The sequence below is a fragment of the Cydia fagiglandana genome, chromosome 16 (genome assembly GCF_963556715.1).
Source record: "Cydia fagiglandana chromosome 16, ilCydFagi1.1, whole genome shotgun sequence".
In the NCBI taxonomy this organism is placed as follows: domain Eukaryota; kingdom Metazoa; phylum Arthropoda; class Insecta; order Lepidoptera; family Tortricidae; genus Cydia; species Cydia fagiglandana.
The window spans coordinates 10,820,920-10,845,096 of NC_085947.1; the positions used below are offsets into that span (position 1 = coordinate 10,820,920).

Sequence of the window (24,177 nt, forward strand, 5' to 3'; positions counted from 1 at the left end):
TGACAGACTGATCAACGTAAGCCGGCGCGCCCCGGCGCTTTATAGGGATGTTTCCTGTGCTTGAAATAAATGATTTCAAACCGTGCACGAAATAAAGCACCAGATAATTATTCGAAAAACATAGAGAGCAGCTATTTTTAAACACAATTTGTATTTAATAAATCGGATTGAAATATAAAAAGTAGGTGAGTTTACCGTGACGTCACTACATTCGTTTTCATATAAATTCCATATAAACAAATCGTTTTGACAGTTCTAAAAAAGAAGCTGATTTGACTAGTAGGAATGTAGCCTATTATGAAACTTTCCATACATAAAAATTTTGCGAACTCTTTAACGATACGAACAGTTTGGTGCAACCGACCCCTTACAGAATCGGCTCGCACCCGCGCCCGGTCTGCTACCTTGCCTTTATGTGCACAGGTACAATGTTAAATACTTTCGATTGACCATTGACGGGACACACCCTTAAAGTTTTAGGTATCTTTTCTTTAATAGTTTGTTATAATGTCCCACTGCTAGGCAAAGGCCTCTCCCCTTGATTTACAAGACTCCCGTTGTTGAGCTTTTTCCGGCCAGTTATTAATGTAGGACCCCCTGTAATGTAAAACCCTCTCGCGCATGAGAGGAGGCCTGTGCTCAACAGTGGGACGTAAATAGGCTGAAATGATGTTGATGATGATTAATGTAGGTGCAGTCTAGGTGTACCTAGATATGTATCTAAAAAAAATTGTGAGGTTTCGTCACCTTTTTTTGCTAATCGTGGTTTACCTCGATTAATTCAATGACATAATATGTTTAGGTTTACCTATAGATAACTTTTTGCTTCGTAAGTTCGCTAATTCTGCCGAAAGATCTGAACTGAAATTGTGTCTTAACCTGTCAATAACCTATCAGTGCAGCAGTAAAATCTCGTCTGCATTTGCAATTCGCTCGTGACATCTTCGTGAATTGCACGCTGTGTCCTTAGGCTACAGTTTTTGCTTAACTACTCTTGTTTACTCTTCTCCACTCTTGTTGCTCACATCTTACCTTTTTTCTAAGCTCGTATAGCGTTTGCGTTCAGTCAGATAATATTTTACTAATTTTAGGTTTCTTCTACATTAGGGACCTCAGAGTAGGTACATAGCCTATTGAACCCTTTTGTATATAACAGGCAGTCTCGACGCGTCCGTGGTGCGTCTGACCCAGACGTCCCCATTCCATAACATGAATAATAGCACGATAACATCACCGCTCGGCCGAACGTTTCATTGCGTTTTACGAGCGGTAGGCTCGCCACAGACAGCCGTTAAACTTTTCATACATTAACTCTTGCGCTTGTAGTTCTATACATTTTTATAATATTAAAAACAAAAGACGAAGTGCTCATTGCGTTAACTGCCCAGGGCCACACACGGAATGTATGCGTCCTCACAGATTATTAATAACGTTTAATTAAAATGACGCTCGATCGATATTAACATCATAACGATATGTTTAAGATCTAACCTGTCAAATTTTACATTTGCGCGATTCTGGAGATACTCTTGAACGATTTCCACAGGATATGACTTAGAGATCTAATTCACATCTAATAGATATCTTACTCTATTTAACGTAAAAGTGACATTGGTTGCCCGAATTGCACTGCAAAAGAGAACTAGTTGGTATCTAAACTATAACGTATCTAGAATGGATCTAGTACGTGTCGTCTCTTGTGGATATCTTGAAGTTCGAATACGGCAGAATGTGGCTAATTGTAAGTATCTATCATTTGATTGTGTCGCGACACTCGGGGCGAAAATCATGAAGAATAAGATACCTATGTATGGGCTGTTTATTTGTTGAAGCGTGTCTTCTGAATGAAGCATTTCAAAAAAATATTTTTGTCAGAGGCACCACAGCCAATTCCGTATTGAACAATTCTTATAATCTTACCTAAAGCTGTAAGTATAAGCGCCGGCGCTGCATCGCAGTTTCGTCTAGACTGGCCGCTCTATAAACCCGATACAATCGGGTGGGAAAAGCGAATACTGCCCAGACGGCGTTGATTTCTACTCCGTTATTATGTTACATCAGTGGGCGGCGCAGACCTTTTAACTAGTTTCAGCGGATGTAAGGAACGAGTAGCGGACAACACGCCAGACTAGGTTTAATCGGCTTTTAAAAGGTAACACTAGCGGAGATATATACATTCAAATAATGTAGGTACTATTTTCACGTGACAAAGTAATTCTGTGATTTGTATTCCAATTGTTGCTTTCCCACTTAGGTGCTTTAAGTACCTAATAGTCATTAGTCAAGTAATAATTGTGCTTATCCTATCTACCTATAAACAAAGTTCGTAATCGAACATAGGTAACCTATAAAAAATGTATCATATATAGAATAGAATACTCTACTAGTCTTGTGTGCCTATAGAGATATTACGCCAACATATCGACGTAAAACTATATCACTTTGAGAGAAAAAGCCCGCAGCGACATGCTGTTTTATGGAAAATAATTAATCCGCTTCGGAGCTTCGATAGACCATTGTGTCAGATAAAAACGGCAGCTTCGGAAATTCAATATTCTCTATGAAATTCTAGTTCAGAGTTCTGGTTATTCATCTATTGAACCGGATTGTGTTACGCTTTGTTAAATAATATATTTTCATTTTAGTAATACGGGGGAAGTATGGTGGATGTAGTGAATGTTTATTTGGTTTATTATTGGTTTATTATTGTCATTTATTGCATACATGTTTCCGATATTTATGACAACAATGAACAAGCCAAGTAGAGTAATTAAATATGAATATGGTATGTATAAGATAGGTAACTAGATATAGATCTAGATCAGGTCTTTACCCTCAGTGTAAAGCTTTTTGTTAGATATTTAAATATAGGTAGGTAAGTACTTTAAGCAGGTGCTTAGTTTTCATATATTTTCATGATTTATATCGGTTTCTCTCTCTGCTAGATAAGCAAAGTATTCTGATAGATATATCTTTACTCCGGTTGCCACCACTTGGAGCCCAGGCCCAGGATCCAGTCCGACTGTTTTTCGTCCACTTTGCACCTTTTTATCTGACTTTTTCAAAAGTACCTACGTAGTAACTTCCTATCTTTTTTTCCACGTTGTTTGTCCTGAAGAAAGGCCAGGCACGAGCACCCTAAACCGGCGAGCGTGTATGAGGAATGTTATGAAAGTGAAGGAAGCGAAAGAGGTATGTCAGGATCGTAGCAAGTGGAAATCCGTGATCTCTGCCTACCCCTCCGGGATTTCCTATTTAGGCGCGATTATGTATGTATGTATGTCTTGTTTTAGTGGGTAGCTGCGACGGCGTTCGCTGCGGCGGCGACAAGCGGTGCGTGCTGGATGCCGAGCTCGGCGCGCATTGCGTGCGCTGCGGCGCGTGCAGCGTGGCCGGCGCGCCCGTGTGCGCAGTTGACGGCCGCACCTACGCCGGCGCGTGCGCGTTGCGGCGCGCGGCCTGCGAGCGCGGGAAGGCGCTGCCGCTGGCTTATAAAGGCTCTTGCAAAGGTAAAGTGTAGAGGTGTAGGTACCTATGTACTCTTAAGCTCGGAACGCACTTATCCCACTTACGTAACGTGTGCAATGCATTATGACATCTGAACCCTGAAATGTGTATGCCTAGAAACATACTTGTCATACGCAATGCAACGCATAACAAGTATGTTTCTAAGCATACAACTTTGCATACGTTGCATAGGTACGTGGGATAAGTGTGTCCCTGCCTTTAACCATGATGGATCCACTGGTCGGTGACAAGCGATGCACGCTGCATAAGAACAGTGTTGCGACCGCAGCCGACGATGACGGTTTGTACGCTGCGGCTTCAACGCTGCGCAAGGCCTCTACACAATGTGAAAAAGGCGTTGACATTGGCCATTCAAGGGATCTTTTTCTAAACTTTTATTAGACCTTTTTAATCTTATTTTTATGTATAAATATAGGCATTCTAGGTGCATAATACGCTATTTGGAACGTTATTTGAGCTTAATAGGTAGGTTACAGCTACAATGAGAAACTATTTAATCAATTTAAAGTACTTCTTATTCTTATTTCTTTACCTTTTATTACAGAAGTTATTAAACTTATACAAGAATACCACTGAGTGTTCATGAATATGTTTCTTTTGCAGCGAACGCAACCTGCTCCACAATATCGTGCAACGCCGGTCAACGATGCGTGGCGGGCGGCGCGAGTGGCGCGCGGTGCGTGTCGTGCGGTTCGTGCGGAGGAGGCTTGCGGCGAGAGCTGTGCGGGACGGACTCACGGACTTACCCCTCGTGGTGCCGCCTCCAGCGGGCGGCCTGCCACGCCGGGCAAGTCGTCGATCCGTTGCACCCTGGGCCTTGCAAAGGTAGGTTGCAAGTGAAGATTTGAAACGGACATCTCGCTGGCCGATTACAGTACCTAGAGCGCCGTTGAATACACACTGATAGTGATACCGTGCGTTAAAAAATAATTTGCTAAACATATTTGGCTAAACATGTGATACTAAATTAATTTACTTCTGACATCTGTACGCATTTACCATGTTTAAGAAAATGAATATTTCTATTTCTAATTTGTGCACACTTAAAGTTCCTACTTGAGTCCTCCATGTCTTGACAAAAAGCATAATATGCTCCAGCTTGTCTTACGGGCAGTAATCTTAAGCAGATATGCTTTATTCTATTTTTAAACCTATTAATTAACAGTTTGTATCTCATCATTCTCCCTTGTGTTAACTATAATTTTAATGGTTATATTTTCTTTCCAGGGAGCAAAAACATAACGGACAATAGAGTGACCGACGAGCGAAGCGGAGGCGTCAGCAAGCGCGTGCTATAGTCACATTTTGTATACTTTGCTGCTTCGGTTTAGATAACCTACATTTTGTGTTAATGTCTAAGTTAATAGTCGACGCCCAAGAAACGAACTTGGACGACGGCATTTTACTGAATAAGGCTTTCTTGATAAAGAGACGGGCACCTTAGAACCTTGTCCAAGTAGTGAGATTTCTGGTAAAAAGTTGACATAGGTCAAGTGGCTGAAGACACCATTTCGTTCCGATTTGATGAAAGAAGGCAAACACCGTGTCAATGAAAGGAGTTTCGTTCTTGGCAATCAACATACGGACATTAACTTTAGAATGTAGGCATTTAATGGCACATTTTAGTAGTGTTTTGAACTGATTTCTGTCTACCTAGTAGTCGGGTTGATTACTAGATTCGAATGAGATAAGCATGTTATGATAATGAAGGACGCAGAACTTACTGTTTGGTCCATAGGACGAGTCAATTTTATTAGTATTAACAAAATTCAAAAAACGTAGATACTTGTAGCTTTAGATAATTTTTATCGAACGATTCATATTTCGATCTATGTAGATAAATAATTCTATAGTTTTAATTAACACTTACATAATTAAATTTGAGCACCAAATCGTACTTAATATTTAGTCAGAAATATACTTAGAAGTGTAGTTAGCACAAAATTTGGAATCTTATTGTACTAGTAGAAACTCTCTAGTTAAATTGGAATTTTCTTCGTCGATACGACGTAGCCGCTAGGGTAACTTAAATAATACTTTCATCGGACTGACAATTGTTCATAAAACTTTATTAACTAAGACTTGATATTTTTACTTGACGAGAACGTGGTTTTGACGCTTATGCAATATTTATTATTAAGTTATGAAATATTAAGTTTTAGTGCAATAATATTCATTGAAAATGGTATGATATTCATGTGTGTAAATTTTTGTTTTTTTAGAAATGAGTCAAACTGTCATGGCTACGGTAAAAATGCAATTTGGGCATGTTTAGAGTGTTAAATCGTTTTCAGTATTATATGTATTTAAGATTATTAGAATATTCTTATTTTCGAAACATTTTATAAATTGGATGTTAGGTGATTTTAGTAGACTGTAGATAAAAAGTAATTTATTGTTACTTTTAAATTATTTCTAAAAGTTTCCAGCACGTTTTATTATCTTGTTAGAGTATTCGTATTTCTCGACGGAGTCAAAGCGATGTGTGATGTCAGTTTTAGTGGATTGACTCTCTTGGCGTCCTGCTTAGCTTTAATAAGTAACTCGGTTTCTAAAAGCGCGAGTCATCTAGTCCACATTCTTTCCCCTGCTTGATTGCGCCACTATTTTTAGCTTTAAACCTGTATTTATTAAAATTGAATTTCCTAATTTTAACACGCCTATTCGTCCTATTAAAATGTTGTATAATTTGGTTGCAAGTCCCTAGACAGGCCAAGATTGAGACACTACACATTATAGGCTAGATAGAGTAATTTGACATTTTGTCACTTGTATCGGTGGTGTAGTGTGTAAAGCAGGCCACTGACGAGCCTTCCAAATGGATGCCGTTACAATGGATTCATACAAATGGACGGCATCCTAATACATATTAAACGTTTTTGACATTCACGGACCGATTTTGGATTGCAGCCACGCTATTTGGACTGTTGGAAGGCTCGTCAGTGGCCACCTTAAGCTTTTAATAGTTTTTTTAATAAGGCACGATTTTGTACACTCGAAAGTTTTAATTTATGTATCATTTTGTACCTTGTCACTGTGACAAGGTACGAAATGGGTCACTTAGTAGGCACTTTCGACCGTACTATGCACCTCTATAATAATGAACCTTTAGAAAACTGTAATAAAATTAAGTTGTAACAACTATATATGGTGTTTCAAATTCGTGTCATACTTAGTGCGGGCAATTGATGGTACTTAGATTTAGAATGTGGATGTAACTAATACATAATATATGACTTAGCTCTTGTCAATTACTTCCTAGTGCTAAACAAGTTGTTAACTGCACCTGATATAATAATACTTACTTGTTGTAGTTACTCATTGCGAACATTAGATGATGTATAATATATTTGTCCTTGTTGATTACTTTTCTTGGTCTTCATAAATATTTTACATGGAGCATTGGACTTTTCATTTATCCTTTAGGTATATTATAATATTTACGATTTAAAACGACTTTCATACACAAGGTGGAAGAAGCATTAGAAATGAAAAGCGGAGTTTACTAGACCATTTTATTTTATTTCCAAGTAAAAAACCTGTCAAATACAAACATTTGTTAGGTATTTTTTATGAAGAAAACTCCGTTGTCTTATTATTTCTTATTGTAAGTATGTCAAATCACTTCTTGGTTTATAGCTGTCTGGACTAGATTGCAGATTACATACACAGACACGATACTATTTCACGGAGTTTCGCCATAAGTAACCTTGAGAATAAATTATCGCAAAAATTAAATCCCTTTGTCAATAAATTCTTAACTCTGTTACAAAGCACATATAATATAAATGGTCTTTGACAGAATCAGGAATCAAATTTTTGACGTATTTATACAAACTCAAAAACTCGAATAACTTACGATTATGTGCGTATATATCGATCAACATTAAGTCTATCATATGACAGTAATGGTTCGGTATTTGTTAACGGACACAATTAAGTACACCTATTAAGAAACGAATATAAAGAAAGGAAAAAAAAACCTCGCTGTCATATAAAATTGTATAATAATAACACTAAAAAGATCTATAAATGCAAACTCTAAATGAGTACAGTAGAAAAAAATACATCCAAAGGAAAGTTATTTATATAGCTCATTTCGTTCATAGTCTATATCGTTTACACATTTGTTAACCTTATACCCTATGGTAATAATTAGACAAGTACAAAATGATATTTTATCCTTAAAAATATCTATTCGTAGCCTAGGATTAAAGTCGGTTGTATATTTTTATTAATACAATAACGTTAATTGTAATTAACAGTTGCCGCCGCAGAGGACTTCGTTCCGACGGCGAAGTTAGGATTCGATTCGAACTAGCCCGACACTACAGTCAATATCATAAATATTTATACAGTTTTGCACCATATATCAACGAAATAAGGCTAAAAATTGTATACATCTTTATGACAGTTAACTACTGTAGGTGTACGCGCCTCACACCCCATATCACGACGTCGCATGCACACACTACTTACATAATATTGTTACAAAATATCGTGTATGGAAGAACTACGCTAAAGGCTAACATGTTACATTACAGTTGTCGATATGTTTTACTTTAAATGTCACATGTTCGAAATGGCACGCTTCACGCCAAAACTCACTACTGTTGCGGTGCATATGTTATATAGTATACTTCATGTGACGCATACAGAAGTCCCATCTCATGTCTAGGCAACAAAATGTAAGAGCAAATAGACTTATGAAATGACTTCGCGTCGAAATTACTAGAAAACATTCAAAATGGAACCTTATTATGTAAGTATTTAGGTTTACAATCACCTAATAGGTTAGCACTCACAAATCGTTGCACTAGACGCGATATCATTAGTGACAGAGCTCCTCCTACGCTAAGAGCTAACAACGTCATCTACTTCAACAATAACACTTAATTATTGTTTCGCGAAGTCACCAAATATGTATAAAAACTTCACAATTCTGTTTCGCGACTTAAATTACGACGAAGAAATTCGCGGCTAAACGTTAACGGTGCAATTCCTTGTTTCGACGATACGAGGCTAACCCTACTTATCAATAATTTTGTAATAAATGCATTTCGTCCACAACTATAGGTCGATTCACGAAAGCTGGCACGAATGGAACGAACGAAACTTTCACCGTACGAGTCGTATCAGGGACACCTGTATTCATTCACTCATTCATTCGCGCCAGCGCTCGTGAATCGACCCGAACATCGCGATCGCGTCGAAGGGCGAAAGAAATAAATAGGAAAAAAATTTGGATATCGTCGACTAGTAAAGCTGATTCCGAACGAAAATGTTAGTCCTAGCGATGAACTCGGGCTCGAGAGGTGAAAGGCGAATTAAGGCGGGACGTACGGGGGAGGCTTCCTGTAGGTGGGCGTGGCCTTGGGCCTGGGGGGGGTGCGGGAGGCGGCGAAGGGCGGCGGCGGGCGGTAGGGCGCGTCGTCGCCGCGGTAGTCGGGCGCGGGCGGGAGCAGGGGGGGCTTCTCCTCGCGCATGATGACGGGGCTCTTGTGCACGGGCTCGGCGTCGCCGCGCTCGTCCAGCTCGTCCTGGAAGATCACCGGGATGCCCTTCGAGCGGAACGCCTGCCGCTCCTCCTCGTCGCCGACGCTCATTTTTCCTGGAATTTCGAATTTATAATTAGGTTCTGCCGCCTTAACAATTATTTTAGCTCTATGTTTTAAGAACCGTGTTGCCTTGATCTTGTCTTAAGTAAAAATAATTTAAACTATTTTAAATCGGAGATGCATCTCTTTGTTTTATGTGGTAGTTTTATTTAAAACAAAAGATTAACGTAATGTTAATCACATTATTGACTTCAAATGAAAATAGGTAGAATGTTTTTGGCACTCCTCGTGGTAAAAAAGAAAATGATCTCTAAATGCTATTTTGCCTCTAAACCTAGTATTACAATGATAGGAATGATGGAAACGACTGCTAGTGATTTCATACGGCGATAAATTGTTTTAAATATAATATACCCTAATCAAACATGAAAATCGTACTAACAACTACAGCTTGGTATTATTCGTGCTAAAGATACAATCTGCAGTAAATAATTGACAACAAATGTGAATATTCCTATCATTTAAGTTTTTTGCAGTCTAAGAGCTGATTTAGACGATGCGTGAACTCGCATGCGAGTCTCATACCATTGCGGGTTTTGATCGGTCGGTTGAATTGGACGTAACCAACAGTCCGCAAAGTAACTAAAATCGCATACGAGTTAGCGCGTCGTCTAAATCAGCCCTAATAGTGTGAAATCACTTTCAACATAGTAATAGCTTACATTTTGTAATAAAGTCGTGCTTTACATAATAATAGCCAATTACAAAAACGTCAATTGAAGTTTAATCGCGTGCTATCAGATATCTCAGTGAATAAGAAAGTGTACGCTTGTAATGGGGTGTAAGTAATTACCTACTTTCGCGAGTGAGTCAAGCGATATAAAAGCGGTTTATCACCTGGGGGACGGGTTCATCATTGCCACCTAAATTGATCGAAATATATATTTAGCAACGTATAGCTATTATAGCCTCACTTTTTTTAGGCCTCAGAATTGGAAAATTAGTAAAAGTATATTGTTCTTGGAGTTATTTAGGTCATTTAAAGCTTTATCATGTTTTCATTATTCCAAACAAAAAATGGTACCATATGGCACCGCTAGTCTATAATTAGTGTGTTATTTCGTACACACGGTTATTAAACTAACACATTTTATGGAATTAAACATTCGATTAAGGTGAACGAACTCATATTGATACACCGAGTGATCTGCCGTGTGAACGGGCTTGTAATTTAGAAAGATAATAATCTCGATACTTATTTACTTATCATATAATTACTGGGTAATCACTACTGAAATGAGTAATACTTTTATTTATTATCTTTTGAACCCTGCGTGTATTTGATTTCAATGACTGTACACAGCCACAGAATAAATAATAGTACTAGGTACAGAAGACTCACTCTCAAACAAAACACGTCTGTTATATGGCCGCTAGGTGGCGACAGCGCCACGCGCGGCTTATGGCTAGCCACCAAAATTGGTGTGGAACGGATGTACTTGTAGCTACCTGTTGCAAAGCGACGAAATCGCTGAGTGAGCCACGCCTGACACAACGTTATTTATATAATAAATGATATACAAACACGTACCGGTTCGTCGCCTCCTATAGAGCACGCATGCGATGATGCCGGCCACGAGCAGCATGCAGACGATGACCACAGCGGGTATGACGAAGGTGACCAGGTACTCCGTGTAGCCGGCCTCGGCCGCCGCACCAGGCTTGCCGGCGTGCAGGGTCGGCGACCCGCCCGGCGGCGGCGGCGGCGGCGGCTTCACGATCTTCGTATTCTGGTCGCCGCACAACCCTAGCGGGATTAGGGTTATCGACATGACTTTCTCCTTGTCGAACACGGTGTCGACGATGTCTTTTAGGGCGCCGTCGTCGGCGATTATCATTTTGCGGAGCGTTTCGATTTTGTCTTTTGGACAGCTGTCCATTGGTAAGCTGGTGTTGTACCTGAGGATACATAGCATAATGTAAATAACATTGCTAATACTAATCGTGACGTCAAAATAAATGTATTTCTTCTTCTTCTAATTACGTACTTACCATTGCGTATTACGTAGGTGTTAAATTCAATGCGAGTTATTTAAATTGTAGATTACGTTTTTAGATCATTATCAGTCAGTAAAACCTGGCCAATATCGAAACTTGATTAAATAGTTCAGACGGAAACTTAGGTCGAATTACCAACCATGATTGACAAAACAAAACCACGGACTGAAAAAGTTATCGTATCTGACGATACATTTGCCGCTCATGTTTCTTAAAAACTGTATACAAATGTAACGGACTTTGACACCATATTTTAGATTGATTTCGCTTAAAATTATTTTTTTTCTTTCTTCGGGGGTAAGAATATTGTTACTCGAGTCTGTAATTCAAATATACTAGGCACTCATACAATATTTTGCACCCCACCCCACGTTGCACAATGCTATTGCAATTTTTAATTTGAAATGTGTCCTATTCGAAGCCTTTAGGACGCATAATTAACATTGCAAAAAATCTATTTAATCTTGTAAAGTAGTACTTAATTTCCACGGCAAATAAATTATGCCAAAAATAATAGATAGTATAGAGGGGTCCTGTCATAGTAAATGTTGTAGTCACTGTAAATTTACTGCCATCTATCGACACACGACTATAACTCAAAATAAACACGTATAAAACTAACAAAAAAAATTAATAAATTTGTAATAAAATTATATTTTAATCTAAAAAAATTAATATATAGGAATGGATAAATGATTTTATTATTTTTATATCATTTTGACCCATGTTCATTCACTGATATCTATGTGTTAAAATTGTTAAATATGAAACGGTGTCGTCACGCCATCTAGCCGAGAATGGGCTAAAGGTGTGTGCGCCATCTATCCGAGAATGACTTTTTCTTGGTTTCCGAGGCACGATTTTTTCTTAGACTTTATTCATCTTATACGAAGTTACATATGTCGTTGATTATACTAACCAAATAATAGTAGTGCTAGCATGCGGATGATCGGTAATATTCCGAATCCTAATCTACTTCACCTATCTTGTAAAGATAGTACTTAATTTCCAGGGCAAATCATCATCATCATCATATCAGCCCTTTATCGCCCACTGCTGAGCATAGGAATCTCATCTAGTACGCCACTTGTCCCGGTCCTGAGCTAATCTCATCCAGAAGTGACCCGCAATTTTCCGGATGTCGTCCACCCAACGAGCCAACTGACGCCAGGCGCTTCTTTCATTTGAAAGCGGCCACCATTCTGTTAACATTTTAGTCCACCTGCCATCACTCATAATACTAACCAAATAATAGTAGTGCTAGCATGCGGATGATCGGTAATATTCCGAATCCTAATGTTGCTGGTGTCCTTATCGCCGAAGAGCGCGGCGAGTTTCTCGACGATCTTCCGCTTGTTGTTGGCGCTGTGCGCGAGCTGGTCGAAGTCGTAGTCGAGCGTCATCTGGAACTCGACGGTCGGCTTGATGGCGGGCGCCTTCATCACTTCCACTATCAGGCTGTCGTACGCGCTCTTCTTGCTCGAGTCTTCAGCGATCTAATAACATACACAAACAGTTATAGTTGGGAATATAAGAGTAGGACCTGTTTTAAAAACCCATCCTTGTAGTAAGTAAGGACTAATTGCTACTCGTGCCTCGTTCGGAACTCAGCAGATTGACATTCTGCATAGGGGGTTTTCATAAGTTACGTCATTTCAAATTTATGGGTCTGGACATCGGATGATGGCAGCATGACGGAGGAGAAAACATAATATATCATATAATATGATTAATATAGACGAATATCGACTGACTAAGGCCCACTTGCACCATCCCACTAACCCGGGGTTAAGCGTTTTAACCGTCAACCCAATGTCAAATTGTACTGGCAACCATGGTTACTCCCGGTTTAACCGGTTAACCCCGGGTTAGTGGAATGGTGCAAGTGGGCCTAACGAGTTCAAGTCGGATTGAATAGTCACAGTGGCAGCGCTAGCAAAAACATGTGAAGTTTTTGAGAGGTTGAGTGGATGGCACACGAGATTGGTGACCATGGTAAGTTAGCGATGACGGATCGATTACACCTTAACATTTACCTACGCGGAAGAAGCATGAGGGAATAAGTTGTCTTGAAACTAAACAATTTGTGTTTCCGTGTGGGTTTCATATATTACTGACCAGTTGGTAGTGGACGGTGCCGACGTCGGCAGCTGAAGGCAGGCCGTAGAACTCCTGGTTGCGCGCGTCGAACTGCAGCCAGTGCGGCGCGGGCAGCTCGCTGCGGTCCTGGTAGCGGAGAGACAAGGCCAGGTTGCGCGTTCCACCGTCCTCGGGGTCGAAGAAGGTGTCCTACGAAACAAATTGACTTCATTAATACATGTCTTAAGTCAGATAAGATAGAATTGTATATGTATTATAGATGAGGTTTATTAAGGTTTTTTTATTACATGAGGTTTACGAACTCTAATTGGGCCGATTTCGCTTAGCGTGTGACTCATTTTGAATTTTATAGTAATCGGGCTGATCGCTTCTAATTCAAAATTTAGTAGAGTCGAAGTTCTCGAGTATATCCGATTAGAAACCTTGGCGACACTTCTCTCGCGGGCCGTCGGCCGGCTTCAGCGTGGCGGCGGGTGGTGCGCGGCGGAGCGCACGGCTCACAAGCGGTCGCATATCGAAGTTGCGGCCCGATTCGCGGCGAACCACCACGGTCGTAACCGTAACTGCGTACGAACTCACAGTATTGATCATCACACACAGGGCGACCCGGGCACCTCTTAGGGTCGGTGGCGTGACGTCGTGGACTCACCTCGGGCACCTTGTAGAGCAGCAGATGTCCGACGGTGGCGCGCAGCATGTCGACCTGGTTGCGCGTGACGGGCGGGTAGGTGTCGGGCGCTCGCGTGGCCGGGGTGGGCGCGAGGCCGGCGCCCGCGCAGCGCCCGGCGCCGCGCCACGCCACGTCCAGCACAGTGAGCTCGGGCGACATCACGTCCAGCAGGCGCTGGGACGGCAAGTGAGATTCGGGGCTCGTCTCCATTATCTGGAAATTACAAGTAAATGGTGAGAGTTAAAACAGCAGGGCGCGACGAGCGTAGGTTCCGATCGCCCCGATTGAGTTTGAATCATCCATAAGGTACGCCCTTGGAATTATCGTTCTCTCCACTCTACACGAACCCGCACATGTCCCCGCTCTACTACAATGAATACAGAAGTATGGTATATGACAGTTGCCAGTAGGTTGACAATATCTTCCAGCGTAGAACTGCTTCATACAAAATACTTTTTCTCAAAAATGGACGGCAAAGTCGACTTTGCCGTCTAAAAAATAGGTCGCGAAGCGCGTAGTTTATGGTCAGTCAAAAATTAAAAAGTTAAAAACATTGCAGTCTCGATTTTGGGACTGCAATGTTGCATACAAATTCCATTATTTGTCGAGTTCCAAACTTTTTAAAAGTTGAAATGACCATATCAAATGAAGGCACAGGCCCATTAAACAGCCAAACAGATGATTAGTACCGCGACTATTTAGATGTCTCAAATAGGTTGGCGTATATTTGGCAGAAAAATACACTTCTATTTTTTTATTAAAAAAATAAAAAGGCGGCAAGGGCTTTTTTCTGTCAAAATATATATGCAAGAACGTTGCTTTTGTTAAATATTTCTATGATATTTATATTTGTTGCACCATTTTTGAGAAAAGCACTATATATGACTCGGCTGGAAGGCTACTTGCTGGCTTCGGATTCAATTAAACGGACTCCCAAGGTCGTCCGTTTAAAATGAATCCTCAGCCTGCAAGTAGCTACTTCCGAGCCTCGACAATAATGTACTATTAATTAACTATTTACCTGCATCAGTCTCTTAATTTCATCTATAGGACACGCGGTCTCCTTTGGCAGTGTATCGTTGGTCCACACGAACTCGCAGACGTCCCCGCTCTGCGACACATTGAGCACGGTAATGTGGTGCATGTCTGTGGCCAGAAGGTTGACGATGCCTTCGAGCACGCTGCTTCATATCTACTAACATGACTACCTAAACATTTACCTGCATCAGTCTCTTAATATCTTCCATAGGACACGCGGTCTCCTTGGGCAGCGTATCGTTGGTCCACACGAACTCGCAAACGTCCCCGCTCTGCGACACATTCAGCACGGTAATGTGATGCATGTCTGTGGCCAGAAGGTTGACGATGCCTTCGAGCACGCTGCTTCATATCTACTAACATGACTACCTAAACATTTACCTGCATCAGTCTCTTGATATCATCCATAGGACACGCAGTCTCCTTGGGCAACGTATCGTTGGTCCACACGAACTCGCAAACGTCCCCGCTCTGCGACACATTCAGCACGGTAATGTGGTGCATATCTGTGGCCAGAAGGTTGACGATGCCTTCGAGCGCGCGGATCTGCCAGTCCAAGTCGTAAGTGAAGGTCTTGTTCAGCTTGAAGTGCATGACGAATTGGTGGTTGATGGTCCGGGCGGCTTTGTGCTGAAATAAAATGTTTCAGTTCAATAAGACTGTTACGCTGTTTAGCGTTAATCAAGGATGACTTTATAGTAGTGACTGCTACATAATGAAAGGCATTAAATTAAATTACGAGTGTGGATTTATGAAACGAACAAAGTGAGTTTTATAATAGTATCACACGTTTGTGTTAAATGTCTTGTTATGTATAATTACATACACTGTTTTCACGCATATTATAAGCTCTCTGATGTAGTCAGGAACCGCATGTTACGCCAGGCATAGTCGCATCGTTGCTCTGTTGCGGATATCAGGTAGCGTCTCCGAAATGTCTTGATTACTCATTTTACACGAAAGTGATGCTATAGTTATTTTATAAACAACAAATCAAACAAGTGTGTCGCTTACCCTCTCAGCAAATATTTACCCTATTACCTGTGCTTAGTACCAAAATCGCATAATCTGACACATGGATTTATCAGAGTTTGAAGTTAAGCGACTCAAGTGTTATACAAACTAAAATAGTTAAACGCTAGTTCATTCCTAGATGACTGCATTCAAATCTGAAATTGCTTTAAGATTCTATACAAGATGAATAGATAAGCCGTATTGTACCTGTTGGACGGTGATATCGAGCGGTCCCTGAGCCGTGCGGCCCTCGCTATCCTGTGCTTCGATCACGAAGTTCCAGCGAGACACGTGCGCTTCTAAGGGCCTGAAATATTACAGAAATAGACACCTTTAAATTAATGGCTTTTATCTCCATTAACAGCAGGTTAAAGCACCATTTTATTGATAACCAAAAGTAAATGAGTACGCACACAATTTTGCAGGATACTCATTTAAGTGTCCACAGTTGAAAGAACCCTAGAGTTAGACCAATATAAGTCTGCAGCGATTTTGATAGGCCAAACTGTGCAAGTATTATTTTAAACGTCAAACCTCTATGAAATTATGACGTATAGGTAAATAGGCCTAGAATTAAGCTTTAAGGCTTGTGTTGTGGGTATAAGACGGCGATAATTTTATAAACGATAGACAGATAAATACTTAAGAAATCATCTATAACTCACTAACAAATAGCTGTGATGAATACACAAATAAATGCCCTTACCAGGATTTGAACCCGGGACCTGCTGGTCACTACCGACTAGGCTAGAAGGCCGTTAAAGGTAAGGTAATACAACTATAGTTTGTTTTTTTAGCATTAGAAAGAACTTCGCAGAAGTAAGCTTGTGGTTCCAAATCCGGCACTTTTAGCGGTAATAATTTGAAGTAAATTATATGTATTGACCATGCTACATTAGATAATTCAATAATTATTAACAATTAAAGAGCCTGATAAAAACTGTACGCTTGCTTCTGTGGAGATCTTTCTAATGCTAAAAAAACGAACTATAAGTGTAGGTACTCACAATGCATACACCTCCAGTTTGGAAGGCAGGAACTGTATCCAGGAGTTCTTGCCGAGCTTGGTGCCCTCCTTCATGTACATGCTGTACGTCAGGTTGTTGTCGTCCTCCGGGTCCGTGAATAGGTTCGCGGGGATCACATATCTGAACAATCAATCAATCAATCATCGCATTTATTCGTGATAAACTATAACACACACAAGTACAGAACAACAAAGAAAGTTAAACATAAAATAAATAAATAATTTCACCACGAAATGGTATGGCTTCAGCATGATGCTAACCCAAAAGTCAGCAATGATCTTCCGGTGAGACCATTTCTGGGTCAGCTGTATAACACGGCCCCACCATAAAACTGAACGCGACTTGGCGGCGGGGAGTGGACGGCGGCATCACATTACCTACATATTCACCCCCTTATTCATAAAATTTTGCTTGCATAAAATTCATAAAACCTCTCACAAATATCTGTTAAATTTAGTCTTTTTCTAAATAGTCAAAGTTAGGGACAAAGAATTATTAGCGGTTTATGTACTAGATTTGAAACATGTTCAGTCGGCAGCAGAAGTTGCTTAGCGGGCCAGATGAACAAAATGATCTTGACGCGACTTTATTGTTAAGAGAATAAGAGCGTGTCAAGGTAATTTTGAACACCTCGCCCGCTTAGCAACTTCTGCTGCTGACTGTTCATGAATAATGCCATTAAGATTTAACGCCTACAAAGTTAATTAAAGTCATTCTTATTCTCCTTACATACGTATTCCATCTTGTGCATACAATGTTTATAAAACTGGTCATTGTTATTTGGTGAACAGTGGCAGCAACTTGACAGGAGTGTACACGTCTTCGTATTTTTTTAGTTAATCCAAAAATAACATTTGAGAGATTGTGAAGAAAATTGCGTTAAGGACGGGTCAGTGGCAACTGTCAGGCATTAAGACGTAAAGATTACACAAAACATCAATCAATTACCTAAATGCTTTCCCAGCGGCAGTGGCGACCTTCTTCATGTGGTGTTTGAGCGACGGCGGTTTCTTGGTCACAGGTATTGGGAACGTCACAGTCTCAGTGGTTCGGCCGAAGATTGTGCTCGATCGTTCCGATGGTGTCACTGATTCCTGGAACGTAGTACACTCTATTATAGATTACTGTGTGGTTTATGTACAAGTTGATAAATGTGGCAAGATAATTGTATACAGCATATGAAAGTACAGATGTAAAATGATTATCATTGTCTACCATAAAACACACAATTGTTTAAGTAGGTAATTTAGTTCGAAAGAGCAATCAAATAAAAACGTTATTCGAATGGACTAATTTTAATATTTTTTCACGATTTAACAACTAGTTTTTGGAAATGCGTTTTTTTAACACTTTTAGGTATATGGATTTCAATAGATCATGTTTCGATAGCGATCATTTTGGGAATGAGTGTTTATGACTAATGAGCGACTTAGTTCTAAATTTTGAAAAAGTTAGTGTTAATTGATTAAGATCGAAAATGCGCCCAAAGGATTTAAAAAATACCATTTTATCCCCGTGATTTTCACACACGCATTCACTCTATTAAATAAACCATTACCACTCGGCTGCAACTGTGCAGTGTACTTCCCATCTAATTTTCAGTGCACACCTTAACCCATTTCTATGATGCTAACGTACTTACGGTGACTGTGGATCACTGTCTTAAACTTGTACCAGGAGTTCGGACTCATTTGGCTTTTACAATGCTGGATCTTATCTTGAATCTTCCTCGCGTTGTCCCTGTATTTTTTTACCATGGCTCGTGGGAGCATGGGGTCCGCTTGGCAACTAGATGCCTTTTAGGTATACGAGTATGACGTCATATGTGTTGTGTTAACTAAATTGTCAAACGTCATCTTTTAACAGCCAGAGATATCGCCTACTTCTTTGTGTATTTCGAGGCATATTTCTTAGACTTTATTCCTTCTATACTTACGTAAATATGTCACTATTTTATTCTTTAGAACTAATAGATTCCTACAAACCTCCTTCGTGACTTCAGTAATTTCGGTCACAGGCAGCGCGGCCTCTGTCGTCGTTGACGTTGTCGACGTCGTTGACGTGGTCGACGTGGTGGTCGGCGCCTCAGTTGTCGACGTCGTTGTGGTTGTCGACGACGTGGTAGCCGGTGTGGGTGCTGTGGCCTCGGGCGTGGTGGAAGAGGGTGGCGGCTCGGTGGAAGAGGGCTCGTTGGACGCGCGAATTATAACGGTCTGCTGAAAGTGCCATGCCGCGCTCACACGATGTGCCGTGAAGGGTGGACGCAGAAACAACGAGTTGATATATGAACATTATGCGTATACTGCGTATTAGAAAATGTAGCTCATAGGAAGTTACACTTTCATTAGGTATTTACCATTAACACCATTTTTATTCGATTGGGCATGGCTGCATATATTGCAATAATGTATGCGTATGGTATTTTATTTGGCGAAATTTAAAAAAAATATTTACCTGTGTATGTCACATGACACATGAATGTTTATAAGGTTCTTAAAACTCATTCTCATAGAATAGTCTTTAAAAAGGGTTTAATTAGCCATGGAAAGGTAGACCCAAAACCTACCGGTAGGTGAATTACAGTGCATGAAAGCTTCTCAAAATCTTAATTATAATATTTCGATTGATATCGTTGTTTCTACGTCATCAGATTAGTCAGTTATATTTACATATTAATATACACGATGAAAATGGAAACCGTGAGGTAAAATGTACACTATTCTAAGTGTTATATTAACACCAGTTCCACTCTGAATCAAAATTAGTCTACTGTGAAGTGTTAGGTGGTTACACTGACTGGTGGGTATACATACCGTTTCGGCTTCGGTGGTGGTGGCATCGTCACCGGGCACTATGATGACATGGTCATGGTCGAAGGTCCTGGAATTTGTCGCCGGTACGGCGGAATAGCTGACAATACTGGCTTCCGATGCTGTTTCGGCGCCGTACGGAGTGATTTTCACTTTAGGTTCCAGCTGAAACATTTAATATTATTAAAAAATAGTATAATTGGGGTGTGATATATAAAAATCGATAAGCTTTTTTGCACGCAAGGACTACTTCAAATTTCATGCCAGTGCTTTTTCTAGTTTCTATTCAGTAAGTGTTCTGTCTGCTGTCTCACTTCACGATAGAGAAATTTTGTTAAGCTGTTTGCCAGAAACAATAGTAGTTTTGATACTAGCATTCTAACGAAAATAGTCCAGTCTGTGGTTTCAAAACATTTTTCTATCTACTGCTAAACGTTTCAAAATAAGCGCTCTATTACTGACGGGACAAAACTATGGAGGACATCTAGCGTAAAATAAATATAATGTGAACTACTTTTCTAAGAGTACAATCAATAGGTATTAAATTAAACTGGGGGTACAGGGTAGTATTTAATAAATAACATACTATAAAATAAACTATACATGCTTTAAAACAGTGTGATGTCAATATCAGCTAGACACAAGGTAAAGTATGCCTTATTGACAGGGGCACAAAGTCGAACTGAGAACAACATCAGACCGGCATGCCATGCTCACACAGATGCGGCAGCTGGGTTACGACAAACCTCCGTGGTATATGTATTAGTAGAGGCGGGCTCGGGAGTGGTTTCCTCGGCGCGCGTAGTTCCTTCGGTGGCGGTGACGGGGAGGGTGGCGGGCGGCGGGGTGGGGGAGGGAGGCAGGGTGTGGGGCTCGGCGGGCGGCGGGGAGGCGGGAGTGGCGGGGGTGGGGGTGCGCGGGGGCGGGGAGGGGAGCGTCGTCGGCGGCGCCTCGGTCTGAAACGTGTCGGTGGTGGTGTCGGGTGACTCGCCGTGGTGGTGGCGGTGCGGGTGCGGGGGCGGGGACGCGGCGGGGGGGAGGGCGGGGGGCGGGGCGTCCACCTGCAGCGCGAGCGCCGCGACACAGACTAGGTTAGTACTGCCACCCAATTGTAAATACAGTAAGCGAGCCCTGTGTGTGGTTATTGAGATGGAGTATTACAAAGATAAGCTGTGGGCTTGCTTTCATCCCGACCTTACTGATCAGTGAACGCGCCTTTGGCTGCAATTGGATCGCTTGGATGGATTTTAAGCATTTAATTGTGTAGGAACCTCAGGAGTGCTTTGAAATCTGCGGTGTGTTTTGTTTAAGCTTCTGTTAGAGGCAAAATTATGATAAAGCACAATAGTTAATAATAACAGCACACAAAGCTCACTTGTCAGTTGTCATCTTTTATATCATTAAATTTAAACAATTTATTATGATCGTCGATATAGGTATGAATCATGATATTTTCGATTCAAAGCATATGACGCTGTTCGATGTATGAAAATGTACAATGTTTGGTCAAATGTTGATGACGAAATGTGGAAAATTGAAAACCTGATGTAATGTAATGATTGATTTTAGTCGAATGTTTGCCAAACATGTTGTTCCTGTACCGATTCCCAGTGCTAGTACGGGGGATTCCAACAGTAGGTATACGGCATTTCCATTCAACATTCCATGCTAAATAATGTGTCTCGATGGATGCGGCTATGATGGCGTGACATATAAGTGCAAGGTTTCATTCCTCTTAATAATTTACTCTACAAAGGGACATTCATTGGAAAATAATACGTATTGAAATCTTATCACACACTCCATACATAATATTGGGTTCTATTCCGTCTGTTTTTATTCTGATCCGATTCGAGTTTTATGAAAGAGTTAATTTATATAGATATTCTTTTCGTTGGCAAACTATAAATAGTACAGCTTTATATACTTATATCTTCTTCTTCCTCGCGTTATCCCGGCATTTTGCCACGGCTCATGGGAGCCTGGGGTCCGCTTGACAACTATATAATTATATATTTCCTTCTTACATTTACTAGTCTATCTTTTTAAGTATTATTTTTCAATGAATAGATCGATGATCATCGGATTGCATTGTAAGGTTAGAGTCTCACTACTACGATCGAAAATTGGAAATAGTGCAACTCCAGCCTTACAAAGATGGGTGACAGGGTCATACCAGGTAAGGGAACAATGAATGAGGAGCACGTCTTATCTTAAAACTATCATTGTTATATCAAATTTAATGACGCACACTTATAAGACTTATTATAACGATGAACCATTTTAAGCGTCACCCAGAAGCATATTTTACTAGTCTCTTTGCATTTTGGGAGATCTGTCAAATACGAGAGAACGTTTTGTTCAACAAATGTTTGCTTCAACAAACCTTACATCAACCTCATTGAAATGCAAATAAACAAGTAAATATGTATGCACTTTTCATTGTTTTATTTATTTAAAAATATGTTAAATGGCCTGTAATTGACAATTTTCAAAGAAATAACCACGTTTCGTCTACATATGACGATCAGTTCAAGGTTTAAGAAGTAATTTGGATAACAAGAAACAATTGCTGATTCAAAGCAATTTCAAGAGAAGGCTAATAGACGTCAATGACTAGCCATTAAACAATGCATTTACTATACTTACTCATCGTCATTGATGCACTGTGTAGATTTATTAGTCTTATTGCTTGTATTAAAATGATACTTCTCTGTCCATTGAAGATTCTCCGCAAGGTCAGATATGTATTCGAATGAGATTTGTTAGTTATGTTTTCATTAAAAACAATGCTATACGTAATGCGGATTCGATGACGCCACAAAAATGATCACAACATTTTAGGAAAATCTAAATAAGGGTATTTTTAGTCCTTGGAGATACGACATAGGTACCGCTGGTTTTGCGAACTTTGAATTTACGGTACGATATACCTGCTTTTTCATAAATATTACGGAAACAAAGTTAGAGAAAGAGGCGATTAAGAGATATAGAGCCGCAACGGCGTATTGAGAATCGCCGCCGTCAGTTTAAAGGCTGCCAGAGAGAACTGTGGAGAATACTCCAAATGATAGAGCGTCACTTGAATATTGATGGTGAAGGATGGACATTCGGGCGTAAATCCTACTTCCTCCGGGCGTAACCCTCGGTTTAATGGAACTTTTCCTTGCATTTGTGGGTATCTTGTACCTTATAATATTGTCTGAGATGGATCTTAAATGTTGATTAATTATTAATTTATAGCAATATCAAATACGTATCAAAAGAACTGTTGACTACATTCAACAAGTCGAAGCAAAAGGCATGTGAAAATTTAAGGATGGTTATTTAAGAACTACGAAAGGAAAAGCTTAGTAGAAAACCGAACGACTATACCCGCAGACATTATTAGCCATACTCACACATACTCGTATTCCTTTGCGCCTCTGTATGCGGAATCCAACCGTATGTAAGGACAATAAGGTAGACTATCGTATGCGGGTCACTCACCATCTCGGGCCCGGCGGGCGGGTCGACGTCCTTGTAAATGTCGTCGTCGTCGGCGTCGTCGTAGCCGCTGTAGTCGCCCGCGTCCTCCTCGTCGTCGTAGTTGTCGTAGCCGGCTCCCGAGCCGTCGTCCAGGTCTTGGGGTGACTGCGTGAAACAACGATATAATGAGTATACCGTTTCAAGTATGGATATAGGTAGATTAACCATTTGATTTGACGCACTAAACCAGCAGTAGCTATGTCGGCAAAGCACTGTGTTTATAGTCTAAGAGCGTATGAGCATTTTGAACATTCTGGTAAGTATTACAGAACAGAAGACATATGTACAGATTTATTTCAGACACCTTAGAAATATTTATGTAGGAATCGTTAGTAGAACGTGACCTCCCACGGGTAAAGGTACCTTATGGCGGTTAGCGCTTACGTCGCGTAGCAACGTATTCGTATCGGAGCGGCGTGAATAACCGCCTAAGCCGCCATAAGGTAATACCTTTTCCCGTCGAACGTCACGTATATAATATGTAGTGCATAATTGTTTTCCATCGTATTTACTCGGAAATGTGTCCATTTGTCATGCTTCTCAACCTCATAACTTTTTGTACCGAGACTGACTGAAATACTCTATATATTATGTCTGTTTTCGAATCGATGTAAATCTAACCTGCCTGCCTGCTGCTGGTATTTCAATACCCACAAATCACATTGACACGACGAAGCAAGGATCAACTGTAAGTGCAGTCAGGCGTGGGTCACTCCGCGATTTCGTTGCTTTGCAACAGGTAGCTACAAGTACATCCGTTCCACGCCAATTTTGGTGGCTAGCCATAAGCCGCGCGTGGCACTGTCGCCACCTAGCGACCATATCTGTCCTGATCGTAACAGGCG

General features: G+C 40.6%; 2 protein-coding genes across 5 annotated transcripts in view; one reads left to right on the top strand and one right to left on the bottom strand.

Annotated features, from left to right (window-relative positions):
* The window catches only part of LOC134672230 (follistatin-A), a gene marked incomplete at its 5' end in the record, with an annotated part of 33,802 nt that extends 26,874 nt beyond the window's left edge, over window positions 1-6,928 (top strand). Inside the window, 3 exons of the mRNA XM_063530130.1 lie at window positions 3,294-3,509; window positions 4,132-4,353; window positions 4,756-6,928. Coding sequence (XP_063386200.1) covers window positions 3,294-3,509; window positions 4,132-4,353; window positions 4,756-4,826 — 509 coding nt within the window. The remainder of the gene's footprint in view (window positions 1-3,293; window positions 3,510-4,131; window positions 4,354-4,755) is intronic.
* A 101-nt stretch (window positions 6,929-7,029) lies between these two features.
* LOC134671973 (dystroglycan 1) overlaps window positions 7,030-24,177 on the bottom strand; it is a 159,281-nt gene continuing 142,133 nt past the window's right edge. For 2 of the 4 annotated variants that reach the window (XM_063529858.1, XM_063529857.1), the window contains 12 exons: window positions 23,294-23,437; window positions 19,808-19,969; window positions 18,980-19,210; window positions 17,943-18,088; window positions 16,974-17,114; window positions 16,174-16,273; window positions 15,334-15,582; window positions 13,894-14,127; window positions 13,263-13,433; window positions 12,390-12,640; window positions 10,678-11,045; window positions 7,030-9,139 (listed from right to left, as the gene is read on the bottom strand). In XM_063529858.1, coding sequence (XP_063385928.1) covers window positions 8,856-9,139; window positions 10,678-11,045; window positions 12,390-12,640; window positions 13,263-13,433; window positions 13,894-14,127; window positions 15,334-15,582; window positions 16,174-16,273; window positions 16,974-17,114; window positions 17,943-18,088; window positions 18,980-19,210; window positions 19,808-19,969; window positions 23,294-23,437 — 2,481 coding nt within the window. In that variant the 3' untranslated portion in view covers window positions 7,030-8,855. The remainder of the gene's footprint in view (window positions 9,140-10,677; window positions 11,046-12,389; window positions 12,641-13,262; window positions 13,434-13,893; window positions 14,128-15,333; window positions 15,583-16,173; window positions 16,274-16,973; window positions 17,115-17,942; window positions 18,089-18,979; window positions 19,211-19,807; window positions 19,970-23,293; window positions 23,438-24,177) is intronic. The other 2 variants (XM_063529859.1, XM_063529860.1) reach the window with 2 other exon arrangements.